General features: G+C 49.4%; 2 protein-coding genes across 7 annotated transcripts in view; one reads left to right on the top strand and one right to left on the bottom strand.

Annotated features, from left to right (window-relative positions):
• The first annotated feature begins 548 nt into the window (after positions 1-548).
• lrrc53 (leucine rich repeat containing 53) lies at positions 549-11,763 on the top strand. Its single transcript, XM_086204928.1, has 9 exons — positions 549-690; positions 2,643-2,774; positions 2,931-3,029; positions 3,247-3,422; positions 8,266-8,429; positions 8,508-8,697; positions 8,975-9,167; positions 9,431-10,489; positions 10,664-11,763. Exons 1-9 carry the CDS (start codon positions 549-551, stop codon positions 11,761-11,763), a joined length of 3,255 nt encoding a protein of 1,084 aa, XP_086061054.1.
• A 6,763-nt stretch (positions 11,764-18,526) lies between these two features.
• tox (thymocyte selection-associated high mobility group box) overlaps positions 18,527-24,579 on the bottom strand; it is a 38,046-nt gene continuing 31,993 nt past the window's right edge. For 4 of the 6 annotated variants that reach the window (XM_086204846.1, XM_086204848.1, XM_086204847.1 and 1 more), the window contains 3 exons: positions 24,058-24,549; positions 20,038-20,198; positions 18,527-19,368 (listed from right to left, as the gene is read on the bottom strand). In XM_086204846.1, coding sequence (XP_086060972.1) covers positions 19,338-19,368; positions 20,038-20,198; positions 24,058-24,549 — 684 coding nt within the window. In that variant the 3' untranslated portion in view covers positions 18,527-19,337. Of the gene's footprint in view, positions 19,369-20,037; positions 20,199-20,900; positions 24,550-24,579 lie in introns of those variants that run through there. The other 2 variants (XR_015116079.1, XR_015116080.1) reach the window with 2 other exon arrangements.

The following is a 24,579-nucleotide window of genomic DNA, read 5'->3' as shown; positions in this document are numbered from 1 at the left end:
CAAAGCTCAGTTTTCCTCTCTAAACCTGCGCCAGCATCACTACGTCATCAGCTTGCACCTCTGCTGGCGCTCTGAAAGATTTCCTCTCTGTTTCTAATGCATGTCTGCAATTCTAACTTCCTGAACAATGCAAGCTAAACGTAGGACTGAATTCAACACTGCACAATCACTAAATGAACAACTACAATAATCAATTAGCTTCAATCTAAATTTAAATAACAACATGGAAAATGGCACTAACAGGACCTCAAGGTGGAGGTCAAGCGGCGTACAGCTGCCCTCCGGAGGAGTGCGGGCCAGACAGGTGGGGGTCAGGGAGAGGGGCACCTGACGGAGTTTGAGCAGTGGGTGGTGGCAGTCACGGGCAGCATCTCTGTGGGGGGGATTGTCACCACCACCCACGCTGACTCCGAGAGCCTGGAGGGTCAGTGGCACCTCCATTTCTTAGCAACATTTCCACCTGCTTTGCCACAGACGTGAAGGCAACAAATACACAGAATCAGACATTCAATAAACCAACATGTTTAATAGAAACTGATCCGTTAGACATGCCGCCAACGTGCAGCACCCCTGCTGGCTCAGAGACATGCGCCAGGACCAGCAGCATTCGGGCCAGCCCCTCCCCTGGCCCCAGCCCCAGCACCAGGCCGACAAGCAGCGGATGGTCCTCCAGCCTACCTGGACCCAACGGTGCAGGAGGACATTATTAGGGGAATAACGGGGATCAATGAGCGGTTCGACCGCCTGATAAATGTTCTGGAATGTTTCGTAGACAAAATAAATTAATCTGGCTTCATGAATCGTGTAGTAGCTTCTTACCCATTCACACTGTGGAAATGAAATTCTGGTGTGCGAGGACGGCTGCCTGGCCGAAATCGGCGTCCATCCCTCCAGCCTCTGTGCATCGATGATCTGCACATTGATGGAGTGGAAACCCTTACGATGAACGTAAGCGTGTTCCTCATGGGACTGCGCTTTTATGGCAACATGAGTGCAGTCATTAGAGAATTAGACATTAGAGAATCCAGCTGTTGCTGCAAATTAATATTGGCCTGTTCAATGATCAGGTCCACCACCCAGGGCCTGGCCCGGCTGAGGGTCGACTGACTCACCCCGGAGCGGTCCGCCATCTCCCACTGGAAGGAGCCGGTCGCAACTCCTCACAAATTTTCAGGACGATTGCCCGCGGTAGCCTGAACCGGCTCATCAGCCACTCATCTGAATTGTGCAGCAGATCCTCCCGCTCCCTGAAATGTCGCTCCCATCTTACTGCACCGTTTGCTACGTCCTCCAACAGCGCAAGTGCTGCCATTCTTGAAAGTTGCACATTCAGCACAATCATGAAGGCTCTTTTATAGCCGCTTCAGTAATGCCAACAGGTGCTTGGGTTTGAGTTGATGGCTTTTTTGTGCCCAATGTATGTGCGGTTATCACATAATGTCAGTTACCAACCACCACCACAGGGTGTCGCCAACGGACCAAAGTGCAGTTAACGCAAGAATCGGCTTTCTGCCAACTTCTACGGTACCTCTGGAGTTGGCGTGAAACAACGCAAGAATCGACGAACTTTTCGCGTTGATACATCTGAACGTGAGCGCCGATCCTGGTGTACGCAAGTTTTTCTTGCGTAAACTGCATTGATACATGAGGCCCCAGGTGACCAGCTACAGGTACAGTGTAGTGCTGGTCAAATGACTCCGATTAAGCAGCAGAGCATATTCGATCATTCGGAGGCAGCTGGCTGATCAGCAAAGAATATCACAAAAATGTCCAGGAGGAGGACTAAATGATCAGGTGATGACATTTCATGTTCAGAAGACCAAAGGTCAAAGGTTGAGCCTTGTATCAGCCAGAGCTCGACCTGGTTTGAAGAGTGTCGCTGAGACATAGCTGAACTACAGTTGATGCTGCACCCCTCTGGATCTTCAGAAAATGCTGTTCAGTGTCCCAGATTTATCAATCCAGTATATGGAGTTCAAAGGTCATGACCTCTGCAATCAAAGGTCACCATCACTTGGACATCAACACACGTTGGCTGGTGTGAATAATTGTAAGGTTAAGTCCAGTTGTACTGGGTTGGTTTAGTTCAGAACTTCTGAAAAATGATTTCCAACAAATGTCTTTGTTGCGAAGGAGCGATAATGACCTGATACAATGACACGTGACACCGGTGGGTGGCGATGACGATGATAGCAATGATGATGCGACGATGGTCTGGACTCAACCTGTGATCCTTGCCTTTCTATTCCTATCAGGCTCACAGAGAGGAAGCACCTGACCCACACCTGAGCAGAACTACGAAGCGAAGGCAGGACGTCATGTCTGCGGCCTGACGGCAGAGATCCTGACTCACCATCCTGTTTCCTGCACTGTAACACAAAATGACCAGTAAGCACAAAACGCCACACTCATTCATGTAAGTGTCAGGATTGACGACCAAGACCATGGCTGACGTGATGCTGCAGGTCATGAAGGGGAAGAGACTTTATGACCTTGGCAGGCGGCCATGCTGTACTCTGCCCTGACCCTTACTGAGAGTGCTAATTGAGTAGGATTTTAAAGAGAGGATGCAGTAAGCAATGTGACCTTACTTCCTGTTTACCTGACGTTTTTAATGATGGTCAATGTGGATTTGTCTCCAGGTGAATGGTTGCTGCTCCTGCTGCTGCTGTCAGCCGTCAGAGCCGAGCGCAGGGCCGGCATGTCATGTCCTGCTGCCTGTGTGCTTTGTTCTGAAAATGCTGTCATCTGTCACCGACTGGGTCACGTTATAGGTCTCACACACACACACACACACACACACACACACACACACACACACACAGTAAAAACTGTGGGAGAACTAATACTAATAATACTAGTGTGTGTGTGTGTGTGTGTGTGTGTGTGTGTGTGTGTGTGTGTGTGTGTGTGTGTGTGTGTGAGACCAGACGTTCCGGACACGACTCGGGCTCTGCTCCTAACAGACGGCTCCATCTCCACCGTCCCATCCGCATCCCTGTCTGACCTCAGCAACATCACTCTGATAGGTCGGTCGCCCTGCCAGGCTGCCACATTTACATCCCTCTCTTCTAACCTCAGGAAAGTTTTGAGGGAGTTTCCATAACTTGGTTCAAATGTCCATTGGGACACATCAGTGACCTCAAATGATTTGATTGCAAGGTCGCTGCACATCGCAGATGCACAGTTCCTCGTTAATATCTATAAATGTGCCTTAAAATGCGAAGCGTGTCCCTCTGCGTCCAGGTCTGAGCCATAACAGGGTCTCTGTGCTGGGTGAGGACTCCTTCAGACACCTGCCCCTCCTCCAGACTCTGATGCTGGACCACAACCTGCTGACAAGTCAGGCCTTACATAGGGGAGCTCTGAGCAACCTGACCCAGCTGCAGGTCCTCGCTCTGGGCCACAACCTCATCAGCATGGTGGGTCTTCTCTCTCCTGCAGCTGCCACCAGAGATGTAGAAACTCAATTAGAGGTCGATTGATTTATCAGTTTGGCTGATAGATCGGATCTGGTAGGGGATTATTTCTATCGACAGCAGCATCCAGCGATAGTTTGGCAGGCGCCAGTGGGATCGCCACACGGACGACGTCACATCAGGCTGAAGGAGACACAGTAACAAGTGTCGCAACGTGTGCATTAATAGTTAGTGACAGCTGAATTTATTCATCCATCCATCTTCTATACTGCTTATCCTGTTAAGGGTGGAGGGGGTGGAGCCTATCCCAGCTGACATTGGGCCAGAGGCGGGGTTCACCCTGGACAGGTTTTTATTCATCATTAATTAATGTTTTTGGTTTCATCACGTGAACCAACATTTGCCAGGTCTCACTCACAATGCGTATTCGTGACACTACATGACTATTGGAGTATTTGACCGTCTTAATAACACTACGTGTGTTGTACCTGCTAACAGGTGAAGACACCCGACTTAGATGAACAGAGGCCTCATGTATCAACACGGTTTACGCAAGAAAAACTTGCGTACGCCAGGATTGACGCTCACATTCAGATGTATCAACGCAAAATGTTCGTCGATTCTTGCTCTGTTTAACGCCAACTCTGGAGGTGCCGTAGAAGTTGGCAGAAAGCCGATTCTTACATTAACTGCACTTTGGTCCGTTGGCGACACCCTGTGAGGGTGTTTGGTAACTGACATTATTTGATAACCGCATATACATCGGGCACAAGAACAGCCTTCCAGTGGGAGATGACGTGCAGCACCCCTGCCGGCTCCCGCACGTCGGCGGCATGTCTGACGGATCAGTTTCTATTAAACATGTTGGTTTATTGAATGTCTGATTCTGTGTATTTGTTGCCTTCACGTCTGTGGCAAAGCAGGTGGAAATGTTGCTAAGAAATGGAGGTGCCACTGACCCTCCAGGCTCTCGGAGTCAGCGTGGGTGGTGGCGACAATCCCCCCCACAGAGATGCTGCCCGTGACTGCCACCACCCGCTGCTCAAACTCCGTCAGGTGCCCCTCTCCCTGACCCCCACCTGTCTAGCCGGCACTCCTCCAGAGGGCAGCTGTACGCCGCTTGACCTCCACCTTGAGGTCCTGTTAGTGCCATTTTCCATGTTGTTGTAAGGGCCTGAGCCTGAAGGTTCTTCAGACGAAGACCCTATTATGTTTGCTCAGCAGATCAACACATCAGCAGCACTTAAAACACCACAAACACCCACCAAACAGTGTCCCAGCCCCCCAACACCCATGAGGCAGCTGGGCCAGACGGCCCGGAGCCGGTTTTCACATCCACACCATTCAAAACCTGGTCCTGGACTGTTCTTGCTGTCAATGAGCGCGCAATATGAGCATCATCTAATTTCACCCCCTGAACATGCATGAAATTTACTGCAATTCGGCACAATTGTCCGGTCTGGTAACACATTCACTAATCAAAAAAAAAAAACACCACAAAAGTCTATAGCACCACCGAGGGAGCCACACAACTAAAAGATAATTTGCAGTGCTATAGCTCCTCCCACGAATGTCCCACAAACATGGGACCAACACCGTTGGACTCGTCTCATCAAGACCAATTCCTACACTCTGACCCCTCACCTATCTACAACACAATGTCCACAAGTTGGACAAAACTGTCAAAATCAGGACTTTTTTGACTCCCCGAACAAAATCTATCTCCTCCTAGGGCATTCATGCTATTGCTTCCAAACTTTCACACATTACTCTCCCAACTGTGCTGATTAAAAGTTATTAAAAGTTTTTATCTGAATTACTGGGTTTGGATTTTACAAGCCGTCAAAGTAGGGGAGACATGTTTCACCTTACAATGGAAGTCTATGGGGAGACGGTGTCCTCTCAGGGTACATACTGTCAAACAAACGCTTCTCACGTCTACACCATCCATCCCACAGCTTTAACAAACAAACCACTGCATTCCTAACAAAAACCCCTACAAAAACATGGTATTATGTGTCCCTCTTGACAAACGTATGCAGACTTCTTCCTGTTGTCCCCACTCCAATTCTGGTGCTCCTCCTCTCTCTCCACTCCAGCACAGATCAGAGACAGAGCAGTGGGGGAGGGGTTCTTAAAGGGCCAGCTCTCAGCTCTGCTCTCACTCTAGAACAGATCAAAGACAGAGCAGTGGGGGAGGGGTTCTTAAAGGGCCAGCTCTCAGCTCTGCTCTCACTCTAGCACAGATCAAAGACAGAGCAGTGGGGGAGGGGTTCTTAAAGGGCCAGCTCTCAGCTCTGCTCTCCACTCTAGCACAGATCAAAGACAGAGCAGTGGGGGAGGGGTTCTTGAAGGGCCAGCTCTCAGCTCTGCTCTCACTCTAGCACAGATCAGAGACAGAGCAGTGGGGGAGGGGTTCTTAAAGGGCCAGCTCTCAGCTCTGCTCTCACTCTAGCACAGATCAAAGACAGAGCAGTGGGGGAGGGGTTCTTAAAGGGCCAGCTCTCAGCTCTGCTCTCCACTCTAGCACAGATCAGAGACAGAGCAGTGGGGGAGGGGTTCTTAAAGGGCCAGCTCTCAGCTCTGCTCTCACTCTAGCACAGATCAAAGACAGAGCAGTGGGGGAGGGGTTCTTAAAGGGCCAGCTCTCAGCTCTGCTCTCCACTCTAGCACAGATCAAAGACAGAGCAGTGGGGGAGGGGTTCTTAAAGGGCCAGCTCTCAGCTCTGCTCTCACTCTAGCACAGATCAGAGACAGAGCAGTGGGGGAGGGGTTCTTAAAGGGCCAACTCTCAGCTCTGCTCTCACTCTAGCACAGATCAAAGACAGAGCAGTGGGGGAGGGGTTCTTAAAGGGCCAGCTCTCAGCTCTGCTCTCACTCTAGCACAGATCAGAGACAGAGCAGTGGGGTAGGGGTTCTTAAAGGGCCAGCTCTCAGCTCTGCTCTCACTCTCTGATCAGACTCAGGCTTCTAACTCCTAAACTACAAGGCCTCCACACTGGACCAAGACACCCTTGGATTCAGGCCAGGGCTCAGGCCCTCATAACGCTGCTTGCAGCTTGAATTTAAATTTAGAGTGAAGCCAATTGGTGATTGTAGTTGTTAATTTAGTGATTGTGCAGTGTTGAATTTAGTCCTACGTTTAGCTTGCATTGCAGACATGCATTAGAAACAGAGAGGAAATCTTTCAGAGCGCCAGCAGAGGTTCAAGCTGATGACGTAGTGATGCTGGCGCAGGCTTAGAGAGGAAAACTGAGCTTTGTATCACTTTGATGTTCAGTAAAGTAGGAGCCAACACTTTTCTACCGTCGTCATCAAACCTCAAACACGTAGCGACTCGTTCTTTCCGTCAGTAGAAGAGGTTCAGATGTATGAACATGATGATCAACAACACTGCTGATGAGAAGGGAACTTTAGCCAATAACAGGTCCTACCACTGTTATCATCTCATGGGGGGCGTGGCTCTGAACCCACCTCATTCACCCTCTCACTTCTGATCCACTCTCAACCTTCATTGTTCATCCTGACACCACTGGACAGGCTGACCAACAGAATCTGCTGTCTCTCCTCCACCTCTCCTACCAGCACCTCCAACTCCACGCCGTTAACCTCTTTCTCTTTGACATTGTTTTGCGAGCACTGACAGCGGAGACCCTATTTAAATGTATTTGTGTATTCATAGGTGGTCGTAACGGGGGCGGGCCTGGTTGCTCCGACATCTGCGCTCAGTTCCACGCTGATTGGGATGTATCAAGGAAATGTGCGGGGATTCTGGCGCTCGCACAGATTGAGACATTCGGATTTTTGTGTGTGTACGCAACTTTCGCGATTCTTGCAACCGCAGTTTTTTAGTATGTGATCAAGTATTGATACATGAGGCCCCAGCTCTCTTAATGACTAATAACCCGAGAGCTCCCTCTAGTGGTGGCTGACTGACTAACCCCTCAGCTTCTTTTAAAATAAGGCAATACAACAGAAACCCATCCATCGTTGTCTTCCGCTTATTCCTACACATTAAGGGTTGCGGGGGGCTGGAGCCTATCCCAGCTTCAACAGGCGAGAGGCAGGGTTCACCCTGGACAGGTCACCAGTCCATCGCAGGGCCAACATAGAGAGACGAATAACCATTCACATCAATTTAGAGTATTCAATCAGCCTAGTCCCCAATTGCATGTTTTTTTTGGATGGTGGGAAGAAGCCAGGGTACTCAGAGAGAACCCACGCAGACACAGGGAGAACGTGCAAACTCCACACAGAAAGATCCCGTGCCCGAGCCAGGACTCGAACCCGGAACCCTCTTGCTGTGAGGCCACAGTGCTAACCACTGCACCACCGTGCAGCCCACAACAGAAACCACATGAGGAAATTTAGCTGCGCAAAAACACAAGTATAAAAATATTATAACCAAACCCTTTTCCTGTGCTGGCCACCACTCACGCTCTTCTTTCTGCTCAGAAATTCAGGATGTCAGCCACTGAGAAGCGGCTGTGTGGGGGTGCTTGGTGGAGACGGCCGGGGCAGGGAGGTCAACGCAGTAACGCATTCAGCTCCTTCAGGGAGGGTTTCAACTTCTGAACAGTGAAAGTGTTGAAAGAAATTTGTAATCTAGTACAAAGGTTTTCTTCTGCAACTGTGCATGACTCAGCATAAATGGCTATCAGCTTTGATATATATATAAGATATATATAAGATTTCGACGATTGCCAGTCTCACTTATCTATCAGTTGACTGGATTGAATGATAATTTTCTGCGGATTATTGAGATTTAGTTACGAGTGTTGGATGGATCCAGTACTTCTACTGATAATCAGGGGTGCTTTCAGTGGTCATCTGCTCTCTGCTTCAGATCCACGCTGATTGGTTTCAAGGCACCAAGGCTCTGAGGAGCCTGAAGCTGGAGGGAAACCTGCTCACCAGTCTGGACCCTGGTTCCTTCCCTCTCAATGACCTCAGAGACTTGGAGAGTCTGGATCTCTCGGATAACTTCCTCCAGAATCTGGACAGAAACAGGTTGGTGCATATCAAAGTTCCTCTGTACCTGTTTTCTCCACAGTCTTGACAATGCCAGTGTCTGTCCTGTGGCCCTAGTTTCCGTGGGCTGGTGGCTCTGCGCAGACTGGATCTGTCCAGAAACCGTTTGAGTTCAGCTCATCCTGAGACCTTCTCCTACCTCAGCTGGCTGACCAGCCTCAACCTTGATCTCAACCCCTGGAACTGCTCGTGTCAGCTGCTGGATCTGGCTGCCTTCCTCTCGCTCTTCCTACAGCAGCCCGACCAGGTGCCGGAGACACGCTGCCCAAACAGCTGTGCTGCAACAATAGAGGACATTTATGAAGTCCAAAGAGAAACAGAAAACATGCTACTGCAAATTATTACTCAAATACCAACATTTTAGTCCTGAATTGAAGAATATATTAAATGAAATGAGAGAGATTTGATAACACGCAGGTACTCATGGAACCAGTGGTTCACTAGGTCCCACCGCTGCCTCAAGTCAGGGACAGTCTGTTCAACACGAGTTCACACTGACATGTACTTTCGTCTGCTGCTCCCAGACCCTCTATAACGGGCGCAGGATGGTGTGTGTGAGTGCTGAGAACCCGTCTGTCACCACGGTGCTGGAGCTGAATGACGCCAACTGTGTTCCATCCAATCAGAACATCACCGTGCAGGTCGAGACAAGATCCAGCGTGACACCTCAGGTATACGCTCAAGATCTGGCCATCACTGCAGTCATCTGCTTCGCTGGTGAGAATCTCACACACACACACACACACACACACACACACACACACACACACACACATAACCATGATACAACATGATACAAAGAATGAACTGAGTTCCATTAAAATTAGTGGTCCTCAGCCAGAGACACTCAGGACTGATCTGATATCAGCTGAGATCAGATCATTTCTCATGGTGATGCATGTTTATGTGATGAATGTAATTTAGAGAGCAGAACATGTGGAACCCACTAGAACCATCTCACCTATTCTGTTAATACTCAGGTGGCGTCAGCCTGACACTGCTGGTCGTTCTGATCTGCTATCAAGTGTCTTGCAAAAAGAAACTTAAAGAAAGTGAGAGACAGAAGAGAGAGAAAGAGGGAGGAGATGGCACAACGTCCAACTACTTCGTCAATCACCACGATGTCAGCTGGAAGAGGAGGGAGCTCTTCGTCCGAGCCGGCCCGACCCGGGACGCTGAAGCCACCGGCCACAGCCACAGCAACCAGTCCAGGCCAAGAGCTGAGTCGAACCACTTCTGGTGCCCTGATTGCAGGGCTGAGGGACTGAAGCTGAACCCGATGAAACTGGCCAACAGGAGTCGAGGAATGGAAGCAGAGGAAGATAGAGAGAGGAGGAGAGTGAGGATGATGATGATGATGATGGACGAGAGGGAGAAGTGTAGGATGAAGCCAGAAATTTTACACGAGAACATTCCAAACAAACTCTCTTCTAATGGCCACTCCTCTTCTCCTCCATGGAGAGGAACCTTCCTCTACCCACCGGAGAACCTGGTGGACTATCAGTCCAACAGGGAGACAGACCAGAGCTACAGGACAGATGTGGAGGAAACAAGTGCAGAGATGTTGAATTGTGGGAGCTGCCACAGGACATATAGGTCGTCAGAGCAGAACACGAGAGCAGGTAGAACCCATCACCTCCCCAGAGACCATGCTCTGTTTGGTGGTTTCCCTCCACAACATGGACTGGGTGAGTGGGGAGGCGAGAGTAACTACAACCAGTTTGACATGAAGAACTTGAGTAGAGAAACAAGAAATGTGAGGTTTGATCTGAAGAGTCAAAAAACATGGAGGGAGGAAGGACAGATTCAAGGAAAGGACAGGAGGGAGGAGGCAGTGAGGAACCCCAGGGAGAAAGAGAGGGCGACAGAGAAGAAGCACAAAGCAAAAGGACTGAAGGTGAAATTAAACTCAAACCTGCTGCGAAAAACTAAAGTCCATCCCAAGAGGAAACTGGAGCACTTGGAGAAAATCAAGAAGAGTAAAGACAAAAGGCAAGATGGAAATGATCAGGAGGAGATGGAGGCCACTGGTAGTTCAGGTAGGAAGACAAAGGCAAGCAGCAAGAGGGTGAAGAAGACTGAGGGACTGATTGGGCATGATGAGCAGGAGGAGGAAGATGAGGGTGGAGGAGAAGGAAAGAAAAATAAATCATCAGAAGAGAAGCAGAAAAAAAGTACAGAAGGTGACCAAGGAGAGACAATAACCTGGCCAGCACCTGAAGACCACACCGCCAGAGAACCAGAGGGGTCTGTTATCAGCCAAGGGCAATCCTCACTGGGTCTGAGCTCAAAGGGTTCAAGATTGCAGGTTCCCACCTCCCAGGGTCCCACCTCCCAGAGTCTGAGCTTTCAGGGTCTCACCTCACATGGTCCCACCTCACTGGGTCCAAGCTTTCAGGGTCCAAGGTTGCAGGGTCCCACCCGGCAGGGTCTGAGCCTCCCTTATCAGGGAGCTGACTCGGTTCTTGCAGATGCTCAGAGTCTCTCTCAGCAGCTGGACTTGGCAGGTTCTCAGCTGACAGGACGCAACCTCTCTCTTCAAGGAGGGAATTCACTACTCAACATCTTGGCTCCAGAATCAAATGCATTGCTACCCAGTGGTCCAAATAACACCGTCATGGCCCTGAGTGGGACCCCAGACAGCTTTGGAGTAAACCTCACATCTCCTGCTGTCGCTCTTCTACCTAAGACTGGACACACAAACCCTCTGCAAGCAAATGTAATACAGACCCCTCTTCCTCTTAGCTTCGGACTTCCTACGGGACAACCTGGGGGGCTCATCCCTACCATACCAGCAAACACAGCTTCAGCCATCCAGCCTCTCTCTCAGGCCAGTCCGCTTGAAGCAAGACTAAACCCTCACCCAGATCTCGCGCCAGGACTTCAGACTGGAAAGGGGCTTCAAGAGCTGTCCTCTGGACCTCAAGGTCTCCAGAGTATCACTGTCCCAACTCAGTTATCTCTAGAAGAAGCTCCATCTGGGGGGATCCTTGAGGGTCCAGGACCAGTGAACACGGTGGAGAATTTGTCAAACAATAACAGTCACACAGAGAGTGGACCTGGATCCAGTGGGTCAACTATGGGTGTGTTAGCTGAGGGTCCTGCAGTGCAGGTACCTGATAGCAGCATACCAGCCACATCAGTGGTGACAGCAGCAGCAATGGCATCGCCAACAGCAGCAGCCGCTGCCCTGCTGCAGCAGGAGTACCTGTCGCAGGAGGGCGGGTCCTCTCCCAGGAGGAAGCTGAGGCTGGTGCTTCCTGAGAAGACTTCCGACCGACAGCCCACAGCCCTGGAGAGGAAAATACGCTAGCAGCCCTCTCACCTGATCGGAGTGAATGTGTAGAGTTGAGTTTTGCAGCAATTATAATGTTGTGTTAAAATGTTCAGCAGCATCACATGACCGCTGTCATGGTGGATGCATGAGTGCATCTGTCAATCACGATCTACATTTCTGTCAAGATGAAGAGAGTCACGTCTGAGAGCTTCGGGGGAGGACCTGCGTCGGTCGTGGTCAATCAGCCAGGTTTCCTCCTTTATTCCCCCCCAGCTGCATGAGAGCTCATCACAAAACACATCTCTGGTGTTTAGCGGAGGTAGGAGGTCAGATCTCCGGTTTGGATCCAGACTGGCTGTCCCACTCTTCTCTGAGCCTTTTAGCACCTTCCCAGCAGGGGTTCCTCGGCCCTCCCTGATCCCATCTCTCTGGCCCAGCCTCACTCTCGTGTGTGCAGGACATGTTCACGAGACATCTTAAGGTTCTAAATATTTCCCCATTCTGAGTAATTGAAATGAAATGCTAAAATATTCTACCTGCAGATATAGTTTCTCCCAGTAAACTCAGTTGAGTGGAGGAGGGCAGTTCTCCTCTGGACCTCTGTCATACCTGCTCTGCCGTAATCATGAGGTCTGAATTAACTATTAGTTTCAAATCTTAACAATAACAGATAGTTGTAATAAACAAGCTTCTTTGTTGACATACCTAATTTTACCAATTCAGCACAGCAATACTACAACTACAGTACTCAAAGTCATGTAGTATAAACCCCAACCACCCAACACTCACACAGGAGCAGTGCTTTCCCATCACCACCACAGAGCGGTACGTACCCAGCAGCCTGTTTATCATGGTAGGGATAATTAGAGGACTACAAGTTTGCAGGACAGAGATGAAACCGTTTAATGACTTCTACAGTTTGAGATCATGAGGATGGACCCGGAAATCAGGGCCCACACAGATCGGAGCACCAGAGGAGGCAGAACCAGGGACCTCTGCTAGCCTCAGTCAGGCAGATGGTGATGATGATGATGATGACCAGCACAGAGACCAGTCCCTCATCTGGTACCAGTAGGAGGTCACTGGTACCTTTGACTAGTTCTGTTTCTGTGCTAGGATGAACCTGGAACCTGACTGAATCCTCCAATCAGCTGTTGCTGTGGAGAAGTCACACAGCTGTTTAGCAACTGCTTTCTCCAGAACCTTGGAGAAAAAAGGAAGATGTGATGTTGGTCTGTAGTTGGTAGAACTTCTGGATCCAGGCTTGTTTTTTGAGGAGGGTTTAATTCCTGCTACTTTAAAGGACTGAGGGACGGAACCAGATACCAGTGACAGAAACAGAACTAGTCAAAGGTACCAGTGACCTCCTACTGGTACCAGATGAGGGACTGGTCTCTGTGCTGGTCTGATTACATCTCAGTGCAGCTTTGATACAATTGACCACCATAAATTCTACACAGACTAGAACCTGTCACTGGTATTAAAGGAACCACACTAAACTGGTTCAAGTCATATTTACTAGATCATCTCAGTTGGTACTAGTTAATGATGGTTCCTCTGAGACCACTGCAGTCAGTTCTGGTGTTCCACAAGGGTCTGTGCTTGGACCAGTCCTCTTCACCCTGTACCTGCTTCCTCAAGGTCACATGATCAGGAAACACTCCATTAATGTTCACTGCTATGCAGACAACACACAGCTGAACTCATCAATGATCCACATGGAACAAACCAGCTGACTAAACTGGAGGCCTGTCTGAAGGACAGAAAAACATGGAGGACCATCATTTTCTTTATTAAACTCTGATAAAGGGAAGTTCTTGTGCTGGGCCCAAACACCTGAGGACCACCTGATCTAATGAGACAGGTACCCTGGATGGCACCACCCTGGCCCCCAGCACCACCGTAAGGAACCTAGGAGTTCTCCTTGACCAGGACCCTTTAACTCCCACATTCAACAAATCTCCAGGACGCCTTCTTCCATCTACGTAACATTGCTAAGATCAGACACATCCTGGCTCAAGAAGATGCAGAAAAACTAGTCCCTGCTTCTGTCACTTCCAGGCTGGATTACTGCAACTCCCTCCTACCAGGCTGGACTAATAAGTCCCTAAAGACCCTCCAGCTGGTCCAGAACACTGCTGCCACTTGTTGACTAGAACTGGTAGCAGAGACCAGGTCTCTCCTGGACTGGCTTCTCTGCATGGCTCCCTGTCAGATTCAGAACAGAATTTAAAATTCTTCTTCTACCATCAAAGTCCTCAACAATCAGGCTCCTTCATCCCTGACAGAGCTCCTAGTCCCCGATGATCTAGCTAGAACCCTTCATTCCCAGGATGCAGGGTTCCTGCTGGTTCCTAGAGTTCTAACAGTAGAATGGGAGCCAGAGCCTTCAGCTATCAGGCTCCCCTCCTGTGGAACTGTCTCCCAGTTTCAGTCCAGGACCCAGACCCCCTCTCTAGGTTTAAGAGCAGACTTTAGACCTTCCTTGTTGATCAGGCTTATCGTCAGGACTGCTTAGGCTGGCCCTTAGATCTGCTGCTATAGGCTCAGACTGCTGGGATCTCCCATGATGCACTGGGCTTCTCTCTCCTCCTCCTGTCCTCATACGTATGACTAACTCCTCTTCTTCTCCCCTCATCCCAGATCCTGGTGCTGCTGGAGGAGGCTCCAGACCTGAAGAGGCTCCAGCTGCCACCCGTAGCTCCACCTGCTCATGTCCCCGTCTGTCCATCAGTCTCTCCTCCTTTCTCTCTCTCTTTATCTCTGTCCCTCTCTTTCCTTCTGTCTCTCTGTCTTCCTCCATTCTCTGTCTTTTTCTCTGTCCATCAGTCTCTCCTCCTTTCTCTCCCTCTTTATCTCTGTCCCTGTCTTTCCTACTGTCTCTCTGTCTTCCTCCATTCTCTGTCTTTGTCTCTGTCCATCAGTCTCTCCTCCTTTCTCTCCCTCTTTATCTCTGTCCCTCTTTCCTTCTGTCTCTCTGTCCTCCTCCATTCTCTGTCTTTGTCTCTGTCCTGCTCTCCTGCTCTCTCTCCGTCCCCACTGATCCTGGATCTGCTCCACCTTCCTGCTGGTAAAAGAAGGTTCTGGTGGCTGCTGTTGCAGGATGTGCTGCTGATGGAGAATTGTTGGGTGGAGGTTCATTGAAGGAGGGAGGTGCTGGACCTGCTCTACTTGGGAAGAGTCAGGAGAGAACTTTGGTTGGGGTTTGGTGCCGTACAAATAAAGCTGACTTGACTTGAACTGTATAAGCCACCCTTTTTCTTCCGCACTGACTAACAGACCTATGGTGCAGTGAGAGCTGCTTTTGAAATGGAGAAGAAAGGTTTGAAAGTTACAGAGCGGCAACAGACAAGTATTGAAGGTTTCATTCTGGCCTATTTTAGAATGTGATATTTCAACCCACATGCTGCAGCATCATGACCAATCCTATCAACTCAGGTTCACATCATCAAAATACTTACAACCAGTGATTGGCCATAGGTGGCCCGCGGGCCAAAACTGGCCCCCCAGCAATGACATCTGCCACCCAGATTATTTTGATAATCTGACTATCAAAATGAATTCCTTTATTTCTTTGCTTCTCAGCAAAAACACAAACATCTCCAGCTGATTTAAAAGCTGACAAGTTCTGAAGGGAACTGTAAACAATGTGACATCAGGTGAGACATCATCCTCCAGCACATCTCTGTGGAGGGTAGTGACCTGTGTCACTGAGGTGATGACATCATCCTGTCAGTAGCTGATTCCTCCATCCATTGTTCAGACCTCTGGGTCAGTCACTGGGCTGTATTGGTGACTGTGTGCTGGGATGTGGCACCTCCTACTGGGACGCCTCTGCTGGTGCAGGCTTGAATGTAGCAGGTTGGAGCCTCTGAGCTGAGAAACAGACCCAGTCTGAGTCCCTGCTGCTGTTCATGTCCCACTGATGAACCCAGGAATGTAGTGCTGCTGCACCTCTCGCTCTCTCAGTGAGAGCTGGGGTCTCTCGCCCATCAGCTGATCTCTTGTTAAGAACCAGACGGCTCTATGACGTCAGTGACGTGTGTGAGTGGATGAGATGATGACATCACCCACAGCAACGAGAGTTCAGTCCTCTAGAAGCCATCCAGGATGAAGTCTCTCCTCTCTCTGTTCTATCACTCTCAACTCTCCTATTCAGACTTTACGATACTGACATGTTTCTCTCGTTAGCCACAAAAATTTAGCATGTTAGCAACAAGACCCTCTTATCTGTATTTCATCTGTCACATTTACCTTTGATGAAGTCTGTTTTGATCATCTGATGTCCTGGCCGCCATCTAATGGCTGAAACCAAAAAGCCGAGCTTCATTAACGCCCTGAATTCAAAAATTAATCTTGCACGTTTGTCAGCTGTTTATGGCAGAGTAATAAAATATGTTGCAGACATTACAAATACTCTTTGCCACATCCCAAGGACACACATCTGGACGTGGACGGTCTGGGACGGGTTTCACCCTCTGAACCCTGAAGACAGCAGAACATCCTGCTGGTTTTAGAGGACGTGAACCTCTGGACGAAGACCAAAACCCAGTTAAGGAAAAGATTATGGAGCTAAAAAAAGGAATGAGGGGGAGGGGCCTCATTCATCCCCTCCACCAGACAGACAGACAGACACACAAACACACATTTTGTTTTTCTCTCATGAAGCCATACAATCTTTACTTGAGATGAAGAGCTGGTCAGATCAGACGAGAGCAGCGTCTGCTGAGGGGTTCCAGTCTCAGCCCACCTGATGTTCCACGCCTGGAGATTCACACAACTACAGCTTTGCTACAGACAAATGTGAAGGTCAAGAAAGAAGATAAATTCAAGCTGCAAGTAGCGTTGTGACGGCCTGAGCCCCTGGCCTGAATCCAAGGGTGTCTTGGTCAAATCCCTGGTCCTTGTAGTTCAGGAGATAGAAGCCTGAGTCTGATCAGAGAGTGAGAGCAGAGCTGAGAGCTGGCCCTTTAAGAACCCCTCCCCACTGCTCTGTCTCTGATCTGTGCTAGAGTGAGAGCAGAGCTGAGAGCTGGCCCTTTAAGAACCCCTCCCCACTGCTCTGTCTCTGATCTGTGCTAGAGTGAGAGCAGAGCTGAGAGCTGGCCCTTTAAGAACCCCTCCCCCACTGCTCTGTCTCTGATCTGTGCTAGAGTGAGAGCAGAGCTGAGAGCTGGCCCTTTAAGAACCCCTCCTCCACTGCTCTGTCTTTGATCTGTGCTAGAGTGAGAGCAGAGCTGAGAGCTGGCCCTTTAAGAACACCTCCCCACTGCTCTGTCTTTGATCTGTGCTAGAGTGAGAGCAGAGCTGAGAGCTGGCCCTTTAAGAACACCTCCCCACTGCTCTGTCTCTGATCTGTTCTAGAGTGAGAGCAGAGCTGAGAGCTGGCCCTTTAAGAACCCCTCCCCACTGCTCTGTCTCTGATCTGTGCTAGAGTGAGAGCAGAGTTGAGAGCTGGCCCTTTAAGAACACCTCCCCACTGCTCTGTCTTTGATCTGTGCTAGAGTGAGAGCAGAGCTGAGAGCTGGCCCTTTAAGAACACCTCCCCACTGCTCTGTCTCTGATCTGTTCTAGAGTGAGAGCAGAGCTGAGAGCTGGCCCTTTAAGAACACCTCCCCCACTGCTCTGTCTTTGATCTGTGCTAGAGTGAGAGCAGAGCTGAGAGCTGGCCCTTTAAGAACCCCTCCCCACTGCTCTGTCTCTGATCTGTGCTAGAGTGAGAGCAGAGTTGAGAGCTGGCCCTTTAAGAACACCTCCCCACTGCTCTGTCTTTGATCTGTCCTAGAGTGAGAGCAGAGCTGAGAGCTGGCCCTTTAAGAACACCTCCCCACTGCTCTGTCTCTGATCTGTTCTAGAGTGAGAGCAGAGCTGAGAGCTGGCCCTTTAAGAACACCTCCCCCACTGCTCTGTCTTTGATCTGTGCTAGAGTGAGAGCAGAGCTGAGAGCTGGCCCTTTCAGAACACCTCCCCACTGCTCTGTCTTTGATCTGTGCTAGAGTGAGAGCAGAGCTGAGAGCTGGCCCTTTAAGAACCCCTCCCCCACTGCTCTGTCTTTGATCAGTGCTAGAGTGGAGAGAGAAGAGGAGCACCAGAATTGGAGTGGGGACAAGAGGAAGAAGTCGGCATACGTTGGTCAAGAGGGACACATAATACCATATTTTTGTAGGGGTTTTTGTCAGAAATGCAGTGGTGTGTTTGTTAAAGCTGTGGGATGGATGGTGTAGACGTGAGAAGCATTTGTTTGACAGTATGTACCCTGAGAGGACACCGTCTCCCCATAGACTTCCATTGTAAGGAGAAACGTGTCTCCCCCACTTTGACGGCTTGTAAAATCCAAACCCAGTAATTCAGATAAAAACTTTTAATAACTTTTAATCAGCACAGTTGGGAGAGTAATGTGTGAAAGGTTGGAAGTGATAGCATGAATGCCCTAGGAGGAGATAGATTTTGTTCGGGGAGTCAAAAAAGTCCTGATTTTGACAGTTTTGTCCAATTCGTGGACATTCTGTTGTAGACAGGTGAGGGGTCAGAGTGTAGGAATTGTTGGTCTTGATGAGACGAGTCCAACGGTGTTGGTCCCATGTTTGTGGGACATTCCTGGGAGGAGTTATAGCGCTGCAAATTATCTAAAATTATCTTGTAGTTGTGTGGCTCCCTAGGTGGCGCTATAGACTTTTGTGGTGTTTTTCCTTTTGATTAGTGAATGTTTGGCCAGACAGGAAAATTGTGCCGAATTTCAGTGAATTTCATGCATGTTCAGGGGGTTAAATTAGATGATGCTCATATTGCGCTCGCTCATTGACAGCAAGAACAGTCCAGGACCAGGTTTTGAATGGTGTGGATGTGAAAACCGGCTCCAGGCCGTCTGGCCCAGCTGCCTCATGGGTGTTGGGGGGGCTGGGACACTGTTTGGTGGGTGTTTGTAGTGTTTTTAGTGCTGCTGATGTGTTGATCTGCTGAGCAAACATGATAGGGCCTGAGCCTGAAGAACCTTCAGGCGAAGACCCTATTAAAGAAGTGGAACTGGAGCTCAGAGTTATGACTGCACACCAAAGCAGCACAAACTTTATTCTCACACACATTTAGAATCAAAAATAAGAGAATCTGTGTGGTTGCCACGAGTCCTTTAACCTGCCAGAGCTCATCTTTACCAGAGATACAGGATGGGGGGGAAGGGGGGGGGCAGACCGAGAAACAAGATCTGAAGGGCTCTTTCAGGGCCTACAGACCATCCTACCCCCAGCTGACAGCAGGGGAGGCTCCACCCCCTTGCTGGAACACATTTCTAATCCTGCAGTCACCGGCAGAAATGAACTACAGCTGGTAACAGGAGCCAGTCTGGCTAGTCCACATGGAGGACCCAGATGGAACTGGATCTTGTCCTCACGGTAGCGACAACCCAGAGAAATTTCCCAGTACTGCAGGGAGGTTTGCTGCCAGTTCAGAAGAGTCACTACACTGAAGGTGTCCTGATGTGCAGGTGGTGTCGAGGAGACCAGCTGGGTCCAGCATCAGCCCTCCTGAGGGGCAGGCTCTACAGGGACCTGTTCTGCCGGAGTCCAGATCAAGCTTGAGGCGAGAGGTTGGGCGCTGCAGAAGGACTGATTTACTCAGTACAGAGGCTTGTCTCTTTGAAGACCTCTGGAGCAGGACACAAGAAAGATGCTGATTGAAGAGTCAGGTTCATGTGATACTTCATCCAAAGAGTATTTTGCCTGTCAAGTACTCACAAATATGTTGGAAGCTCACAAGGATGTTTTCTCCACTGCTGTGTGATGTTACTGTGCTGGGCCCAAACACCTAAGGACCACCTGATCTGATGAGACAGGTACCCTGGATGGCACCACCCTGGCCCCCAGCACCACCGTAGGAACCTAGGAGTTCTCTTTGACCGGGGACCCTTTAACTCCCACATTCAGCAAATCTCTCAACTTGTAAAGTGTCAGGAGAGAACTTTTGTTGGGATTTGGCACCAAACGCATAAAACTGACTTGACTTACTGAACCACCTAGCTTGAGGCTAGTGCAGCCTGATGGCTATCAGCAGCTAAATTGTTCAGAATTGTGTGTGTACATTCTCTCCAGGTCATCTGGAATCATCCAGATCTCCTTAATCTAGCCAGATGAACATAGATCCTTCATACTTGGACTGGAGCTCAGAACTCACTAGATGCTGTGAACAAGGCTGAGCGTGTTGGCTCAGCAGGTCACGCTCACACACGCCCTCACAGCTCAAATGCTTATTTGTGACAACTTGAGAGGCAAAATACAGGTTTGGAGTGCTGTGTCATTTTTCAACCCTGATACTCACCCGTTGCCATGGTAATCGCTGCTCCAGTCCAGAGAAAGTTGGTGGTTGGGTGTGTGTCGACCCAGCTGGTGGTAGTCCACCGATGATGACATCACTGCTCCACTATTGTTTGTATTGCCTCCCATTGGCTGGTAGTCTGACTGGAGTGAGGGGGCGTAGCCCTGGGTTGGAAAAATGAAACGAAATGAAAACACCTCAGTCAGGGCACGCTCTGTCTGGCAGCATCTGGACCAACATTACATACAGAACACAAGAGTGGTAGACAAGAAGAGGGACCAGGGAATGTACACACTCGTGTACTGCATATATGTGTATATATATATATATATATATATATATATATATATATATATATATATATATATATATATATATATATATATACAAATATATATATATATATTGTAGAAGCAAATATATGTAAATTTGTCTACAATATATATACATATATATGTATATATACACATATACATATATATACATATATATACATATACATACATATACATACATATACATATATATACATATACATACACACACATATACATACATATACATATATATACATATACATACACACACATATACATACATATACATATATACACATATACATACACACACATATACATACATATACATATATACATATACATACACACACACACATATATACATATACATATATATACATATATACATATACATATATATATATATATATATATATATATATATATATATATACATATATATATATATATATATATATATATATATATATATATATATATATATATATATATATATATATATATATGGGCTGCACGGTGGTGCAGTGGTCAGCACTGTGGCCTCACAGCAAGAAGGTTCCAGGTTCGAGTCCCGGCTCGGGCTCGGGATCTTTCTGGGTGAGTCTCCATGTTCTCCCTGTTCCTGTGTGGGTTCTCTCTGGTACTCCAGCTTCCTCCCACAGTCCAAAGACATCAATTTGGGGACGAGGCTGATTGATTCTCTAAATTGACCGTAGGTGTGAATGTGAGTGTGAATGGTTGTTCGTCTGACTGACTGGCGACCTGTCCAGGGTGAACCCCGCCTCTCGCCCGTTGACGTTGCGATAGGCTCCAGCCCCCCGCAACCCTTACTAGTAAGGAATGAGCGGAAAATGACGATGGATGGATATATAGTGTATGTATATATATATATATATATATATATATATATATATATGCACACATGTACATATATATTGTTGCTGGTTTGATCCTCAGCTCCCTGGTAACAGAGTCCAAGTATTGAGGTGGTATATCTGCTGAGCTGTGTGCTCCCTACAGGAGGGGGCGGGGGTGAGAGAGAGAGCGAGTGGCTGAAAGGGAAGTTAATCTGAGTGTTGTGTGTGAAAGAGGAGAAAGAGGGGGACAGCAGGTGGTTGCCCCCTCCTGTTCCTCACCTATTCATCCATTGTTGAGCAAATTCTTCTCCCTCCCTCATCACAAAGACCCATCTGCCTCCTTTGTCTCTGCCTCCCCTCCCCCTCCATTCTTCCCTCTTCAGTTTGAAAAGTTCAGTGCTCTGTTACTGCGTTCTCTCCTTTTTACAACAATTTTTTCTTTTGTTTGTCCTGTCTCTCTGTCTTTGCTAAAAATATGCTCGACGGAGGAGAGAGGTTCACACACACACACACATTTCTAAACCGTTTCACAGTCATCCATCATATAATCTCACTTGAACCAAATTCCAACTGCCATGCTTTGACTGATCTTCATCTTCCTCTAGATTGAGTGACACCTGTCAACCTGACAGAGACAATCAGAGTGAGATCACAGGCTGGGATGAGGTCACAGGACTCTGATGCTTCTGTCATGTGATGAGAGGAGGACATCCAGAAATGTCAGTGCTCTGTCTCAGGCTGGCACCTCCCGGCAGTACAGCAGGCATGGTATACTGCTGGGAGGAAGTAGGGCCCGCTCTGCAGAGAGGTGGAGGGCAGAGGCGTGAAGAGGTGTAGCAGAGAGGGGGAGGGCAGAGATGAGACGAGGTGTGGCAGAGAGGGGAAGGGCAGAGATGAGACGAGGTGTGGCAGAGAGGGGGAGGGCAGAGATGAGACGAGATGTGGCAGATGGGGGTTGGATGTCCACTGGCTTTCAAAAACATACTGAAAAGATTTGATGGTAAAAGTCAAAGGTCAAGGTGCACTGAAATGCCTTCAGAGAATTCAGCCACAAATATCAGGGGTCAGAGGGACTGGGACGGGCAACAGGCGCCACGGTCTGTCTTCCTGTCTACAGCTGGTTCCTCTGGCAGCAGGCAACACCGAGGCCAAGAGCTCCCACCCACCAGCTGGCACATGAGCCTACAGCAGGGCAGACAGGCCTCCGCCATGTGACACTGAGCAGGACACCTGGTGTGGTGGCTGGTCAGGAAACTGAACGGTTGCACCTCTGACCCCACATGTGCTCGTCTCGTATTTATGACAATATACAAATGCATGTCAACGGGCTGCTGACGCTCAACCATGCTGGGGCTTCAGCTCAGTGGTTGTTGGGTCATTTCCAGTAAATCTAGGCTGAATATGAGAGCTGACATCAGTGCAGCGTTCACACGTCGCACAGCTGCAGACACACCAACACGTCAATCCTTGTTGAACCAGGTAGGATGAGTCATGACACGTCTGATGGGGTGGTGCAAACCGTAACGCACACATGGAAATCTGCACTGAGCTGCTTCTTAAAACACCCTCCATCTGAGAAACACGACTGGATGACCACACAGAAGTTAGGGAAGATTTTTAATGCTTTTCTAACAATTTCATGTTGAACAACATGAAGAACATGCAGGGGACACTGAGGACCAAGTCTAAGGGATGGATGGAGCCTGGTGGTTGGGCGATGGCACCAGGTGGTTGGGCGATGGCGCCCGTTGGTTGGGCGATGGCGCTAGGTGGTTGGGCAATGGCGCCCGGTGGTTGGTTGATGGCGCCATGTGTGCGTTCAGGCGCGTTCAGCCTCATTCTGGTGTTTAGAGGCGTGTGATCAGAGCCAAACCAGGGCGCTAAGAAGCCATCAGTAAACACCTGAGTATTCACAGGTGAGTTCCAGGTGTGACATCACTCAGACCAGTCAGAGAGCCTGGTGCTGTTCCCTCTTAAGTCCAGGTTGATCCAGGACAGAGAGGGTTGCTGTTCCAGTGGTGCTCACATTTCAGGAGAAGAGAGCACTCCTCACCTGGAGAACCACACCTCCTCCTGCTCCAGGTGAAGGAGGTGGAGCAGGTCTGATGTTTGTACACGGGAGCTGCAGGAATCCACCTACACCATCAGAAGTGGAGCAGGTCTGGAGGAGGTGGGGTCCATGTCTCCAGGTCCTCAGGCAGCAGTGCTGCTCCTCTGCTGGTCTGGCTGATGAGTCTCTAACATCTCGTTCCTCATGACTCCACTGACCAGAGACCAACCTCCCTGCTTGGCGTGGAAAAGTCACATGAGCCAGCGTGTAACAAGCGTTGATGCTTGACCAAGTGCCAGCAGGCGCCAGGGTTAAGACCCTGATTGGGTCCTGAAAGCTGTGCACTTGGAGGTTCCAAGTGGATTGAACCCGGCAACTTCCTATTACAGACGAAGAAGCTGCGCCCTCAAACGTCACGGACCAGGGCCAGAGCAAGGCACCTGAGTCATGTTGCCTCAGATCATTGGGATGGTACAATGCTGTGGTACAGTTTACCTTTGATCAGCTTGGATCCCACTCATGACAGACGTTTGCACGTCACACAAGCTATTCTGATTAACGTGCCAGTGCACGTGAACATGTATGACACCTGCTACACGTTACACGCCGTTTCAAGAAGGCTGACAATAGCATGTAGAAGTGGACCTGAATCTCACTCCCTCAAGCCAACACAAAAACTTTTCACATGTTCCCCTTCACGTGGTTCCCCCCACCAGCCTGTTGTGGCGTCTGGTCTGGTGCCCAGCAGTGCACCGACCACCTAACACCCATTCATACTGCGGAGTGAGTCGCTGACCTGAGTGATGGCAGGAGAGTGGGTCATTCCCAGCGCGTGTCCAGTGAGCTGCTGGTGCTGATGGTGGGGACTGTGCAGCCCTCCCAGGTGAGCCTGACTTTGGAGGGGGGGGCTGATCTGGTGAGGAGGGGTTGACGCTGCCACCATGCTGCAGAGGGACAGAGCTCCCTGGTGGGGGGCACTGTGTCGGGGTACGGTCCCATTGGAGGACAGAGCCTGGAGCTGGGGGGGCATCTGGCTGTGGGGAGGGGGCAGGTGAGGGGGCCTGAGGATGGGGCTTGAGGTGTGGCTGAGGTGTGATGGGTGAGGGTAGGACATGTACATGCCTGGGTGCTGGGGGGGCGGGAGAGCATGAGGGTGGGCCAGTGGGCTGGAGGAAAGGTGCTGGCCTGGGTGGCCGGTGTAGACTACGGGTTTGGAAGTGAAGACAGAGGTAGAGGAAGAGGTGGAGGAAGGGTGGGGGGGCTTCATCTCAGACGGGTCACCGTAACTCTGAGGAATGAGAGAAAAGTAAGAGAAATA

Source organism: Aulostomus chinensis, chromosome 5 (assembly GCF_037954235.1).
Source record: "Aulostomus chinensis isolate RoL2024-O1b breed Wild chromosome 5, RoL_Achi_v1.0, whole genome shotgun sequence".
NCBI classification, from domain to species: domain Eukaryota; kingdom Metazoa; phylum Chordata; class Actinopteri; order Syngnathiformes; family Aulostomidae; genus Aulostomus; species Aulostomus chinensis.
Note: the sequence above shows the minus strand (reverse complement) of the source record. Positions and strands in the feature narration are given on the sequence as shown.

Coding starts and splice junctions, on each gene's coding strand:
- lrrc53 (XM_086204928.1), top strand. CDS start 549: ATGCCGCCAACGTGCAGCACCCCTGCTGGCTCAGAGACATGCGCCAGG. Junction 691..2,642: donor CAGCCTACCTGGACCCAACG/GTGCAGGAGGAC, acceptor ATTTGTCTCCAG/GTGAATGGTTGCTGCTCCTG. Junction 10,490..10,663: donor GGAGGCCACTGGTAGTTCAG/GTAGGAAGACAA, acceptor TAACCTGGCCAG/CACCTGAAGACCACACCGCC.